This window comes from Engraulis encrasicolus, chromosome 22, assembly GCF_034702125.1.
Source record: "Engraulis encrasicolus isolate BLACKSEA-1 chromosome 22, IST_EnEncr_1.0, whole genome shotgun sequence".
Classification (NCBI taxonomy): Eukaryota; Metazoa; Chordata; class Actinopteri; order Clupeiformes; family Engraulidae; genus Engraulis; species Engraulis encrasicolus.
In genome coordinates, this window is record NC_085878.1 from 22,863,502 (window position 1) to 22,877,723 (window position 14,222).

A 14,222-nucleotide genomic window follows, 5' to 3' on the forward strand; every position below is an offset into this window, starting at 1 on the left:
TCACATATTTATTATCTACATCACTATGGTGTGCTGCTTACTATCAGGTTCAAAGTCCTACTATGCCTCATACGGTACACATAGCCTATACTCTCAAGTTATGGTGATCTTGCATAGTTTTATTTGTTCCAGTATCATGCAGCTTGCATCTAAGTGTCAGGATTCTTCACATTGTTTTTTCTTTGAAGTGATTATGGGACTTTAAATGAGGCCTGTTTGCCACCTGCCAAGGGCGTTTGCAGAACCAAATTCTATATGGCCCCGAAAAACTCTGTAGCCTTTTTCATTAAAGTCAGTGTGCGTCAGATTGTTAGGTCTACCACTTACAACAAGGACCCTTTTGCATAGGCCTTCATGAAACATTTTTAGGAAAGGTAAAAGTGTTGAACTCCAGACTGTTTGTGCAGCCCATGCTTACTTGGGGCCCTGCTAACTAAATCCTCACCTTGCTCCACCAATGCAACGCCCCCTTGCTGCCTGTCACTTGCTCAAGCTCCTCCTATCTCACATGCACATGTGCTGTGGTGGCTACTGGTGACTGTACAGTGACCAGTGAGTGGCGTAAAAGCTGTGCTTCACGTTGGAGCCTCATCTGTCCGTCCAACCTCATCCTCCTGCTCCTGCTCCTGCTCTTACTCGTGCTTCTGCTTTTAACTGCAAAGCCACTTAGTATGGGAATGAGATTAGCTGACGTTTCCCTGACTTGGCAGAGCAGAGGACAGGGGCATTAGGCGTACTGTATGAATGGTACTCATCACGTTTGCACTGTACTGTGTATGGGCTGACTGACTGGCATGTTGTGTGATAACAAAGATCTTATTTTTCTGAATGAGGGCCCATGGGCCACACCAGGGCAAGTTTGAGGGTACTGATTTTAACCTCACAACTTTCACAAGAGTCATTCAAGACTTGTGATTTGCAAGCTATCTCCTGAGATTTGTTGAAATTGCATTGCTGTTCAAATGTTCAGCAAAGATGACAGCTTTACAATGTACCCTACTGTATATAGTAGGCCTACCCTAGTAGTTACTGACAGGAGACTGTATTCTGTATCACTTAAATGGTAGGCCTACATGTAGGTTTAGAAGAGGAATGCCTCTCTGTATTGAAAAGTCAATGCTATGCTTCATTACATCTGAAGACATACACACTGCAATCATACACAAATCACTACCTTTGCAGCATCATAGCAGGAGTCAGCAATTGCTTTCATGCCACAGATTCAATCATACAGATACCCGAGCCCTACCATCCACTTTGCTTGGTCATATCCATTTTAAAAGGGTCACTTTGGATAATTTAATGTATAGGCCTACTCATGTCAAGTCAGATCAGTGTATTGTGATCCCAGTGGACAAATGCAGTAGCCTACTTTGGCAGGGCAAAGAGAACATAATAACCTATCATATACACTACACAGCACAAACCACAACAGACAAAGACAGAACTTTAAAAAACAACAAAAGAAAACACTATAGGGTTAATAATGCCAAGCATGTAACAGACAGAGCCGCCTTTCCATGCGTCCCTGGTGCCTGTGCTGCTGTGTCCTCCTGTGTCCTCCTGTGTGTGATTTAGCTGGTTACCATCTTCCTGTAACACCAATTGTGGACCCTGTGAAGGCATAACCACTTTTAAAAAGCCAACTTGATTTTATACAGTATGCATGTAAAAAATGAAATTCATTTGAATGTATCATGCAATCGCATGTAAATCCGCAATGCCGAGTTTACCCCCCCAAACTGCAATTGCCTGTGCAATTATCCATGTCCCCCGAGCTAATGCTCAACCCATCTTGTGCTTACCCCGTTCATGCAGCAGCACCAGTGGTGAACCCTGTAGGGTCATAACATGCCATACGTGTAAAAAAAAAAAAAAAAACCCTAGACAACCAAACAAAACCATGTAAACCACAGCCAACTGTTATCCCATGCTCCCCTACTAGTGTGTGTGTGTGTGTGTGTGTGTGTGTGTGTGTGTGTGTGTGTGTGTGTGTGTGTGTGTGTGTGTGTGTGTGTGTGTATGTGTTTCTCCTGGTGGTTAGTGGTTCATGACATTGCTCATGTATCAGCAGTGGACTCTGTGAGGTTCTAGCCAGTTTGAAAAATGTGATTGTAAAAACCACAAAAAAATCTCAGACTTTCTCTGCATGTAAACAAGGCAGCCATGCCATCCTTTGTACCCCTGCTAATGCCTGTGCTGTGTGTGTGTGTGTGTGTGTGTGTGTGTGTGTGTGTGTGTGTGTGTGTGTGTGTGTGTGTGTGTGTGTGTATGTGTTCCTGGTGGCTAGTGGTTCGCGACCCCGTCCATGCAGCACCAGCGGCGGACCCTGTGCGGAGACGCCATCTGCTTCCTGTTCATCACGCCGCTGGCGAGCCTGTCGGGCTGGCTGTGCGTCCAGGGCGCCATGGACCTCTACTACAGCAACGGCATGGAGGCCATGGGCCTCATCGCCCTCACGCTGGCCCTCTTCACCATTTACCTCTTCTGGACGGTGGTAAGAACCACTATGACTATGGTTGCCTGATAGATATGGGGCCTATACTACAAAGCTGGTTCAGGATAAGTTAAGGTTACCGGTAAGCTAAGTGGTAAATCATCTAATACAAGAGCTTTTCTGAAGAAAATGAGGACTCCAGAATCTTCTATTAGATGATTTACCGCTTAACTTAAACTTAACTTATCCTGAACCAACTTTGGGCCATGTTCTGGGTGCCATAGTCATTGAGGACAGGGGAGAGTGCTGGTTATTCACACCTGGTGGTGGTACTGGGTATTGCACTGGCAGTGCTTGGGCTACAAGCAAGCACCAACTGCCAAACCACTTGCCCATGACTGCCCCTTACTCTAAGCGGACACCCTTATCCAGACTTTATAAGTTATTTCAGTCACTAGTGCAGCTTTTTCCAGGAGCAATGGGGGGTTAGATGCCTTGGTCCAGGATGCAGGATGCAGAAGAACACTTCCCAATCCTTTTATATTTTGTGATCAACTTTTATCGTCCTATCCTTAATCTACTACTGATATGAGATTCAGAATCTAGGAACCCTCCTATGAAAAAACAACCGCCTGCCACCGACTCCAAGACATTACCATACATTACTGTCATGTCAACGTGCTAAAGAGAAGAGAGAGGAGGGGTAATGTTAGGGCTGTTTTAATTTGGACAGAAAGCTGGTTCCAGCATTTGGCAGCATAATGACAAAATGCCATTTCACCCAATCTCTTTTACCCAAAGCACACTCAGTAGAGGAGACTCTAAAGACCCAAGACATCTTTTAGGATGATATTGCTCTATCATATCCACAATATATTTAGGGCCTAGGCCATTTAGTGACTTCTAGGGGTGCATCCCAATATGTGACCTTGCCTCCTCCACTTGCCTCCTCCACTTGCTTCTCATCATGATGACATCACTGACAACAGCATTATATTTCAATATCTTGCAAAAGCTCAATTGTAAAGTCTTTTTCTCATTTGCAATTGGGATGGTGAATGAAAAACAGTCCCTCAAAAGTTGTTGTGGCGAGGCTGACAGCTGGGAAACTTTATCGTTTTCTCCACGGAGGAGGGACCAGGAGGCGGGACGAGGAGACAAGCACAAGTGGAGGAGGCAAGGACACATATTGGGATGCACCCCTAGACTATCAGAAGAGTTTTAAACTCAGATGTTTGATCCCATTATATTTCCCCAGGTTTCCATGCGTTACCACATTCACCTCTTCAGGACGTGGAAGGAGACCAATCAGAGAGTGCGTTTGCAGATGCCCCTCCCTCCTCGGACAGAGGCCAAACAGCAGACCCTCTCCTTCTTCTTCCTCAGTAAAGACTCCAGCAAGGAGACTGTGGTCTAAAACGAGGGGGGCTAAGGGAGGACTCGACTAGCCCATGGACCTCTTTTCTTTAAAAGGATCGGACCTTACTTTTGTATTAAAGTGTTTTGAACACACCAGCATTTTTCTGAAAAATCTTATTTTTGTAAAGAATATTTTTTTGTTCCCAAAACACTGAATGGAGTGAGTGGAGTAAGAGTACACTGTGGAACCTAAACCTGAGGATAACGATCCCTTTTGGAGGATAACAATCAGTTTTGAAGGACAACAATCACGGACAAGGACAACAATCAACACCAGCGTGTTTTGGTGTAAACATTTTTTTATGCTCCCAGTGAAGAGGAACTCTTGCCTCTGGAGCCGGCGAGCCAGCCACAGAAAAAAAAATCACAATGACTTGGCACTCAGCATATGCACTGGAATTCATTACAAAAAAGAGAAATGCTCGTCAGTACTCTTGTTGGGAAATACTTGAAACTGACCATAAAAAAGAAAGAAAAAGCTTTGAACATTCATTTATAACCATCTTTATTGAAATATTACAAATGTGCTGAATTTACTTGTGCAATAAAAGTGATGTTAAGAACAAAAGCCAGTGTGTACCCACACGCTCAAAAGACAAAAATTGGCAACATTAACATACAGTACCAAAGTGCTGAAACATAACCACAAAGCAAATAGAATGGACAGGTCTTCTCTTTCTGCGTTACATCCACAGCCCATATACATATTTATAGTTCAGCTCCTGCAGTGACAGTCCCATGATGGGGCTCCCAATCACATCAGTTCACAGGCATCACATGATCCCACAGCTGGCCTCGTTGCGACCTGCCATTCCCTGCAAAGCACACCAATAAGGAAGTCTGCTGTCAGCAAAGCCGCACAAGCTAAAAAAGTGTGTCTGAATGACACTGGCAAATGTGAACAGGAAAAATATACATCCCACACACGCGTGCAAACGCTAGCAGCGGAGTTGCTTAAATTGGCTGTAGACCCGGTTACTCATGAACATGGAAGCATATTAGTCATTAGAAGCACAAATATGACAAACACATTCACACCAGTATTAGCTGTAGGGATAGAAATTGCGCTCACAAGCGATACCAAAGAAGACACAACACTCTGTTAGAAAGCCAGCTCATGCAAAGCCATTCTGAGCGCATATATCTTTTTTTCTGTCAGTGAAGACACTGCCACTTATAGGCATCCCACAAAATGTCATGTTTGCATCCCAGCCTCCCCCCTCATTTGCAAGAGAACGTGTCCTGCAGAGTAGCTTTGTAAGCAGAGCAAGGCAGGCATGAGGTGGACAGGCTGCTGCTTAAAATCAGTAAACCAGTGGCATCACCTACCCTCAAAGGTCAGCAGATTTACAACACCAGACAACATTTCTCCTTTTTCTTCCTTTTGGGCTTCATGGAAGCAAGGTACATACATGACAACATTAAAAACACAGAACAGTCTGATTTGATGTGTATGAATGGCTGCATTGGGGAGATGGGAGGGAAAAAAACAAAACCAAAACAAACAAATGTGTTGACTTGGTGATGTAGCTCAGTGTTCCTACTCCACCTGGAATGTATCCAAAGATTTAGCCTTTAACGCTTATGGATCAGCTGTAAACAACTGGACTTTGAGCTTCAAGACTTTTCACTCCTCATCCAAGGAGTAAGGCCTAATTCACACCAGAGTGCGGAGGCGGGGCAGGACGGAAGCGATTTTTACAGGCGGTGACGAAAATACATGGAAACAGATCTGTTCTTCCACACCAACATGCGACAGTCGGGCAGTAGCAGCGCAGGAGACTGCTCCGCTCCGCGCTGCATTTGGAAAATAGAACTCGAGCGGATTTGACAGCAGCGACTGGCGGTGTCCCATTGAAACGAATGGCAAAGTAACGAACAAGCTTTGGCTGTGGGGGGGATTTTGAACAGGACTGGCCGTGCACGCTGACGCCGTCAGTGTGAAAGGCAGAGTAGAACACACCGGCCGAAACTAAACAGAAAGACCTCAGTCGTCTCGCTGCCGTTCCGCCACGCTCTTGTGTGAATCTGGCCTAACTAATCTGGAAAATTCCATGCTGCCTTGCACAATTATTCCAATCTGACAGAAACTGGTGACATGAGTTTTGGTGACATGGCGATATGAGTGAGGATGAGTAGAACACCTTCAAGTCCAGTTGCTTACAGCTATACCTTTTTGATTACATGGAGTGGGAATCTTCGCAGTTCTCAGACATACTGTATCACCTGGAAAGTAGTGGTTGTGTGCCTCACCTGTCTCCTGAAGTGAGCGTCAGCGTATGCAATGGCCTCCTCATCAAACTCTTCCTCTGAATCACCCCCCTCACCGCGCTGCTGCAGCACACGCACCAGACTACGCTCTGCTGCCTCCTACAGGAGAAAGAGAATACAATACAATACAATGTCTTCATTGTCAATATACAGAGTATAATGAAATCAATCAAGGAATCATTTATTATGCAGGACTATATAAGTCAAGTCAAGTCAAGTTGGTTTTATTGTCAATTTCTTTACATGCACTGGTCATACAAAGAATTTGAAATTACATTTCTTGCTTTCCCATGCAGACATAGACTAATCTAGGTAAGGACATAGACAGTATAGACATAGACAGTACTCATACATGGACATAAGACAGTATGGACATAGACAGTGCTCATACAGACATTTAAAGTGCAAGACTGGACAACAGAAGACTTGTAGAGAACATACATTAAGAGGAGGTAATTGTTGTGCTTTTCCTGAAAGTCCTTTATAGCGTTCTGACATAGTAATAGTAGCATTTTGAAGAAAAATAAATATTAAAATAGGTCTATCAAGTACACCAGCAGCAGTGTGTGTGTGTGTGTGTGTGTGTGTGTGTGTGTGTGTGTGTGTGTGTGTGTGTGTGTGTGTGTGTGTGTATGTGTGTGTGTGTGTGTGTGTGTGTTTAGTGCAGGTAGAAGGTGCGGTGTGCGTCGGTGTGTGTGACTGTAAAAGTACAAGGCAGTTACAATTTAAATTGGCCTGACTCAGATAGGCTGGTTTTCAGCAGGTTCCTGTTTACACAGTGTAGAGAAAAAGAAAAACGATAACAGATGATTAACTGCTCAACTTAACTGCTCACGGTGGAGGCCTACCAAAGCCACCGATTCTATGTGGAAGTCAGGATTTCTCTGGTGCTGCTGAGGGTGTGCAAAACTCTGTGTGTGTGTGTGTGTGTGTGTGTGTGTGTGTGTGTGTGTGTGTGTGTGTGCGTGTGTGTGTGCGCGTGCGTTCACGCACCTCGTTCTGGGGGGTGAGCAAGAGCACCTTGACGTCATCAATGGCTCCCCAGCTCCTGTGCTCCATCAGGACCAGGTCACCTGGAGGCACCTGTTCCACCACACCTTCTGCCCACACCTGAACACAGTACAGTTACACACCTTATATCTTAGGGGCAGCCATGGCTCAATGGTTAGAGCGCAGGTCTTGAGATCAGAGGGTTGCAGGTTCAACTCCTGCCCTCACTAACACCTCCATCCATGGCTGAAGTGCCCTTGAGCAAGGCACCTAACCCCACATTGCTCCAGGGCCTGCTACCAATACCCTGTACCTAAATAACTGTAAGTCACTTTGGATAAGAAGCATCAGCTAAGTGTAAGGTAATGTAAATAAAAAAGAGCCACCAGCACATACAGCTGGAGCATGGATCGATCGTCTATTGCCCTTGCAGAAAATTGCTCTGTGCCACTACCTACAGTACATCAGTTACAGTTACAGTAAATATAAGGACCAAGGAACAGTTTGCCTCTTGTCACCTTCGAAAAGAGCATAACAATTGTAACACCAAGTGTTGTTCTCTAATGAGGTTTGAAAAGCACAAGTACAGAATTTAGCACTTTTACCCCACTTGTCTGCGACAAAGCCACATTAGTCAAATATCAGAGACAGCAGCAAACTCAAAATATCAGTCAGAATCAGTCTATTGTATTGCAGACAATGTTCTAAAAGTGCTACTGACTTGGCCTTTAACACTTATGGATTTGAAGCTAATGTGACTGTGAACTTACCGTCAGGGTGTGTCCCCCCATCAGCACGTAGGAGGAGGGGATCTGGAAGGTGATGTCGGGCCCATTAGCTTCAGTCTTTATGATGGTCCATCCGCCCAAAGCCTGGTCCTGCACCACAGTGACAAACACAGCGCTGGGATAAAGAAATTCAGTGTGTTCTTGAGTGGGAGGAATTTCCAAATATGCCAATAGGAGTAATCTACCTCCCACCCTCAAAGCGTTCCAGCCAGCAGGTTAAAGGAACTACAAACATTGAGGGCCAAAATACCTGCCCACCTGTCAAAGTAAGCTATATAAACAAAGAGGTGTAAACTACACCATGCAGATTTAATTTCACTGCATATCACCTACTGCATGCCAGAAAAGTTCACAAGACGTTTTACAACATTAATCTGTCAAATTCAACTGTCTATAGCTATCTTGTCTATATACAACTCCCACCACTGTGGAATGCGTCATTACTAGCTTTAGTAATTAAAGAGACATTTACACGGAAGTCACAGGGGCAACACCCTCAAGCCAGAAAACCATAAGGAACCCAATTTCTTTAAGAGTAAAAGTTACTGTAATGTTTCAAAGTTATTACGACTAGTAACTCTATGACAGTATCTAAAAAGACACCATTGCATGTGTGCACCCAGTTTCTGGCCTCAGTTCTTACATCCTTCTGCCCTGTAACCAGGGGTGCATTCCAATATGCGACCTTGCGTCCTCCACTTGTGCTTGTGGCCTCATGTTTTGCCGATGCCCCGCCTCCGTGGAGAAAACAATTAAGTTTCCCCGCTGTCAGCCTAGCCACAACAATTTTTGGGGGACTTTTCTTCATTCACCCTCTAGTTTGCACATGAGAAAATGACTTTACAATTGAGCTTTTGTGAGATATTGAAATATAATGCTGTTGTCAGTGATGTCATCACGACATATCACTTCCTGGTATGAGGCCACAAGCACAAGTGAAGGATGCAAGTCCACATATTGGAATGCAGCCCAGATGTCATGGGACAGGCAATGTGAAGTCCCTCACCACGTCCGTGTTGTTCCGGAGCTTGATGTACTGGCTCTCTTTATCCACCTCCTCAATAGACACAGGCCCACGTGCGGATGCTTGCTGTGACACCTTGTAAGTGGGAGTCTGCCCACTGTCTCGCTTCCGCTTGGCACCCTTTCCCCGACGCACGGCGTGGGCATGTCTGCGGGGCATTGGTGCATGGGCTGAGGGACTGGGTGACAATCTCAGCCTACACACACACACACACACACACACACACTTCATTAAACCGTTGGTAAAGCTAAGCAGTTGGGTAATGTTGATGTCTGGTTTGAAAACCACAACACAACCTTAAAAATACCTATTAACCATTTTAGCCTGATGACTCATATATGTTATTTGACCTTTGGTGCCTGGAGCGACATACGCTGCATTCAAGCTCATCAGATTTTAGCTTTTTAAATAAAAATGTGGGTATGTGTTACAGCTGAACACATCCTAATGCACATGCAATGCAACTTATTTCATTTCATGCTGAGATATTTGAGGCGTTTTTTGCAGGTGCTTTAGGCATCAATGGGTTAAAGGCCAAGTTTGGCCAATCAATACTAACACTTTCTTGGCACAATAATTAAGGCAAAATTTCTCTGACACACTCAATATAAGCACACGATATGGGGTCAAACTGAAAGAGATTTAAACATACAGTTAAAGTGCAATTCCACCTGTTATCTACTTCCACAATTGGCCGCAGTCTAGTACCACATCATATGCAACAATGCCCCCTATTGGCGCATCACTGCTACTGCTGCTTCACTGTTGGTCAAGCTCCTCTTTTAGCATCTTTATGGTGTTGATTTCCAAAAGATCAAATACTTTTAACATGTGAACCTGACGAAGCGCAATGCGAAACGCGTTGTTCACCTAAATAAAAACAGCAAAAACTAAGTCCACCAGTGTGCGGTGATCCTTCTTTTCTTACTATGGATTACTGATAACTGCACTTCACCAGCACCTGGAACCTGGCTGTGCATAGGAGTTCCAGATCTTTGATGACTTTTAACATGTTTTCACAAATAGTACACTTTAGAGAGTACACTTTAAACAACTTCTATTCCATCAACAAAACTGACACCTGGTAAGTAAGTAACATAAGTAACCCAGCGATTCAGCTGTCATGGTCAAATCTTATGATTTAATGTGCTAGTGCAGGTAATAATGTTGACCAATGTGTTCTGTTGCTGTCTGATATCAGTCCTTGTCTGTCTGTATCCCTGTGATTGTGCTGCAACTCTAATCTCCCCACTGGGACAGAGTTTATCTAACATGAAAACAAGGACAAGGTAGAGAAAGGCAAGGGCAGACAGACCTCTGTTCCTCTCCCTCCAGCATCTTCCTGTAGGTGTTGATCTCCATGTCCAGAGAGAGCTTGAGGTCCAGCAGGTTCTGGTACTCCTCCAGCTGGGCCTGCATCTGTTCCCGCATGCTGCCCATCTCCTGGTCCTTGCGGCTCAGCCTCTGCCGCCACGTGTCGCGCTCACGGTCCAGGGCCTGCTCCAGCTCCCGCACCCGAGCCTCCAGGGCCGTGTTCTGCACTCACAGCAGGGCGCCATGGAATATATTCAGGATGGCACACAAACACAAACAGTAACATAAGAAACACGCATAAACACACAAAGCAAACACACACCCACACATGCAGTAGTGTCTGCTAGAGGAGTGAGGGCTGAGCAGATGCCACAATGCAACCCATTCAAGCTGCGGCAACCGGCTCCATGTGCTCAATGCACACACACACAGAATCCATTCACAGGAATAAACTGCTGGGCCAGATTCCCCAGCTTAACTAGGTTTGTGAGAGAGATATGTGACCAACACAGTATGTGTTGACGTGATAGGGATGTTGTCTATAGGATGATGATGATATGTGATGGTAGAGTAGCAGCCTACAGTACCTGTCTCTGCAGAAGGCTAAGGTCGGACGACTGGGCCTCCAGCCTGGTGAGGGTGACCGTCAGCTCCTTGCGAATGGATGAGGCCACGTCACTGTTTTGCACGGCGGCCTGCTGAGCGTTCTCCAGCTGTATTGAGACCAAAAATAAAAGTTTTGTTCATGGTATAGTAAAGTATAGACCGTGGTGGACTATAATGCAAACCAATACAAGGGGTATGTAAAAAAACGTTTGGCCTCTACTGCGTATTTCATTGTTAATACCTTTGCATCAAACCTGACCACTTGGCTTTCACTTGGCCTGACCACTTGGCTTTCACTGCTGTTCACCTTCACTTCCTGCTCCTCTGTTGCCGATAGACTGTCATCTAACAACACTGCCTGATAATGTCCTGACTGTCACAATACATACAGATACATAGAAATCTCTCATCAGACAGGATACAGAATTAAAAAAGAAGTTAACACATAAAAAATCCCAGTCCATCAATAAGTAATCTTTTCATCTATCCCTCACATACTGTACCTACATGTACAACTAATATCCATTTAGAGCAAAGACATTGTTTCACCATACATTCTATTGCGCTTGATGCGGCTAAAAAGACAGTTAGTGGACCAATTGCAACTATACTGTACGCACAACCGTGGGAAGCCAGAGCTGAAATGCCAGGTGACAACTGAACTAGTGTGTTCATCGACTGTTCAGTAGCTGGTTCGCTAGTACACAAAAGGAGGTAGAGTGCCTTTTTCCAAATTACAACTTTTACAACTTAGCCCCTTTGACTGCCATGCCCAGGGTTAAGAAAAAGACAACCTTTACAGATGTCTATGAAAATTCTCATGCAACCAGGTAATCTTTAATCAAACCAAAAGATGAAAGTTGAGTTGGTCGACAACTGGGCTTATTTCTGCTTCAAAAGGTTTGCTGGTAGAGTACATGTCTCCCTGGCTATACTATACTATAGTACCTTGGCAGCGAAGGTGCGCTCCAGCTCCTCCCGGTACTGCTGGATCTGGGTCTCATGATCCTGCCGCAGCTGCTGCATGGCCTCCGCCATCTTGCTCTCGAACTCCTTCTGCCGGCCAGAGTCCACCTCCACCATTCTGCTCTGGTGATGCATCCGCAACTCCATCACCTCCTGCACCAACACATACACGCACACACAGTAGATCTTCATTTGAGCCCACAATTTCAAAATAAGTTACAAACATCATACTTTACATGACCATGGCCAAATACCAGTCCATAGAAACATTTCTTATGGATGCACATAACCACCTTCATCTTCTCCAAATATTCTCCACTCCGTGGTGCAGCACCACACAATGCTACTAGGTCTGTGGGAAACACAGCACACACAGAATTATGCTATTGTCCAGAAATTGAAAGAGCACAGCATCAAAACAAATATTTGTACCTGTTCATTTATGTGTTTTTGAAAGTCCAGCTGTTCTTGGAGGGTCTGCAGCTTATTCTGGGCATCAACCTTTTGGAGCAGCTCTGCATTGAGCTGCTCTTTAGTTTCTTTGAGGGCCTCTTCAAGCTACAAAATAAACAAACAACCACAGATCAACAGACCATTGGTAGCTCCTGCTCTTTTTCAGAGTATCCCGTGTTAATCCAACAAGTCGATCTCTTTTGTGCTACCATCCTTCACTGTGGCCTCTTGCCTGTGTTGCCCCACTTCTTTGAATAAAACCAAAAGTGTCCCCCACTGCCAACTGGCGCATAGCGGCTTTCTCCCATTCATCATTCCAAATGCAAATGAGTGAATGATGGGTGCAAATATGTTTTAGCAAGACATTGCACAAAAACTTCAATGACGTGCAGACTAATGTCACAAGGACAGAGGCCACAGGAAAGGACAGCAGGACAAAGATTGCCTTGCACCCTGCCATTGGCCTTACACTGGACACTTGACCTCGCAGCTCAGTGTTGTCATTTTTCTGCCTCTGGTTTTCTGCGACCAAGTTGGCGCACTCTGCCTCTCTGGAGTGCAGTGCCGTCTCGAGGTCTCTACAGTGACCCGTCGCTGTGCCGAGCTCGGAGTGTTTTTTGTTGTACCTGGTTAAAAGAGACATGAGTGGAGGAGGAGGAGAGTTGAGCAGTCATTAACGAATTGACTAAACAGAGAGGCATAAGAAAACAATGTGACAACACATCAGTGTTTAAATCGCACAGCCCCTTGGGCTAAGGTCCACCTTCTTACTTCTCCAATGCAGCCAGGTGGAGCTGATCTGCTTCACAGTGGTGTGGTCTACTTTTTTGTGGTGGGTATACTGTATATTTGAGCATTTTTTTGAGGTGGGTATACTGTATATATTTGTGCTATTCTAAATAATGGAGCAATCAATTTTAAGTGGGTATACTGATTTTTTGAAGTAGTATTATAGGAATATACTACAGCTTCTGACAGCTGAGTGCCACTCTTCTCACAGAGTAGCCATTGCTCTGGATAACTTCAATTCATCTAATGTGCATGTACATGCTGGAGTAGTGAAAAGGAAGCATCACAATGTGGTGGACTCATAGGACAGTGGAGGTGGGTTCTTCTGCATGTCACAGAAAACTGATGGTGTCAATTTATTTTTCTTTACACAGTGTTGTGGTTATGGATCTGTATTTTGTTGCAGACCTTGCTTGCAGCTTCCGGTTTTCTTCAGCAAGTTGGCTATACTGTATCTGTAACCGGGCCCGCTCGTTGGCCGTGTTGTCAAGGGTTTTTCTCGCATCTGCAAGCTCGGATTCATAAATCCGACGAACATTTCCCAGCTCCCGGCTGCTGTACTCCGACTTCTCCTCCAGTCGCAGTTGCATGGAGGATTTCTCATTCTCTAGTGTCCGCACACGCTCTATGTAAGCGGCCAGTCGGTCATTCAAGTGGCGCAGGTCCTCTTTCTCCTGCAGGCGAGTGATGCGTGAGGGACTGCTCCCTGATGGAGACGTAATGGGTGTGGATGTGCGTCTTGAGGAGGTGGAGGTAACCGGCGTGGATGTGGCTGATGCCATGGCTAGCAAGTTACCCTGGGGGTTGGGGAAAAACAGCTGAAATGATCATTCGTACCACTGTAAAAACTCAGTTATTTTCGGTCAATATGTCAGTGAGTAAGGGTCAACATGGTAGCCGGAGAGCCCAACGCCAACAATCACAGGATGAAATAACTTGGGTCTCAAGAGTTTATCCAATGTAAACAGCTGCCTAAATAGTAAGATAAAATTGTCAAAACATACAGACCTGTGAAAAAAAATCCAGCGTGTGTTAATTGTGCACATTAGGACATGAACCTAGTGGTGTGAATCGTAAATCATACCTTAATAACTCCGTGGTAGAAGCGTGTTGAGTCGCGTCTGCCTGGTAGATGCCTGCCTGCCTGCCTGCTACTTGTCGGAGG

General features: G+C 45.0%; 2 protein-coding genes across 2 annotated transcripts in view; one reads left to right on the top strand and one right to left on the bottom strand.

The window, feature by feature from the left end:
* zgc:158785 (uncharacterized protein LOC791214 homolog) overlaps positions 1 to 4,228 on the top strand; it is a 6,028-nt gene extending 1,800 nt beyond the window's left edge. Inside the window, exons 3-4 of the mRNA XM_063188243.1 lie at positions 2,291 to 2,497; positions 3,696 to 4,228. Of these exons, the coding sequence (XP_063044313.1) occupies positions 2,291 to 2,497; positions 3,696 to 3,854 (366 nt within the window). The 3' untranslated portion in view covers positions 3,855 to 4,228. The remainder of the gene's footprint in view (positions 1 to 2,290; positions 2,498 to 3,695) is intronic.
* Positions 4,229 to 4,344: 116 nt separating this feature from the next.
* lmnl3 (lamin L3) lies at positions 4,345 to 14,222 on the bottom strand. Its single transcript, XM_063188004.1, has 12 exons — positions 14,142 to 14,222; positions 13,466 to 13,854; positions 12,738 to 12,894; positions 12,248 to 12,373; positions 11,798 to 11,968; positions 10,831 to 10,956; positions 10,245 to 10,465; positions 8,912 to 9,125; positions 7,888 to 7,995; positions 7,121 to 7,237; positions 6,110 to 6,226; positions 4,345 to 4,671 (listed from the first exon to the last, which is right to left on the bottom strand). The coding sequence occupies exons 2-12, from the start codon at positions 13,837 to 13,839 to the stop codon at positions 4,630 to 4,632; spliced, it is 1,773 nt and encodes a 590-aa protein (XP_063044074.1). The 5' UTR covers positions 13,840 to 13,854; positions 14,142 to 14,222; the 3' UTR covers positions 4,345 to 4,629.

Bases quoted from the DNA above. Each gene is read 5' to 3' on its own strand.
- lmnl3 (XM_063188004.1), bottom strand. From the start codon at position 13,839: ATGGCATCAGCCACATCCACGCCGGTTACCTCCACCTCCTCAAGACGC. The intron at 12,374-12,737 runs GTAAGGCCAATG...TTTATTTTGTAG, and splicing joins TGCGAGGTCAAGTGTCCAGT to CTTGAAGAGGCCCTCAAAGA. The intron at 4,672-6,109 runs GTGAGGCACACA...TGTGCTTTGCAG, and splicing joins ACGCTCACTTCAGGAGACAG to GGAATGGCAGGTCGCAACGA.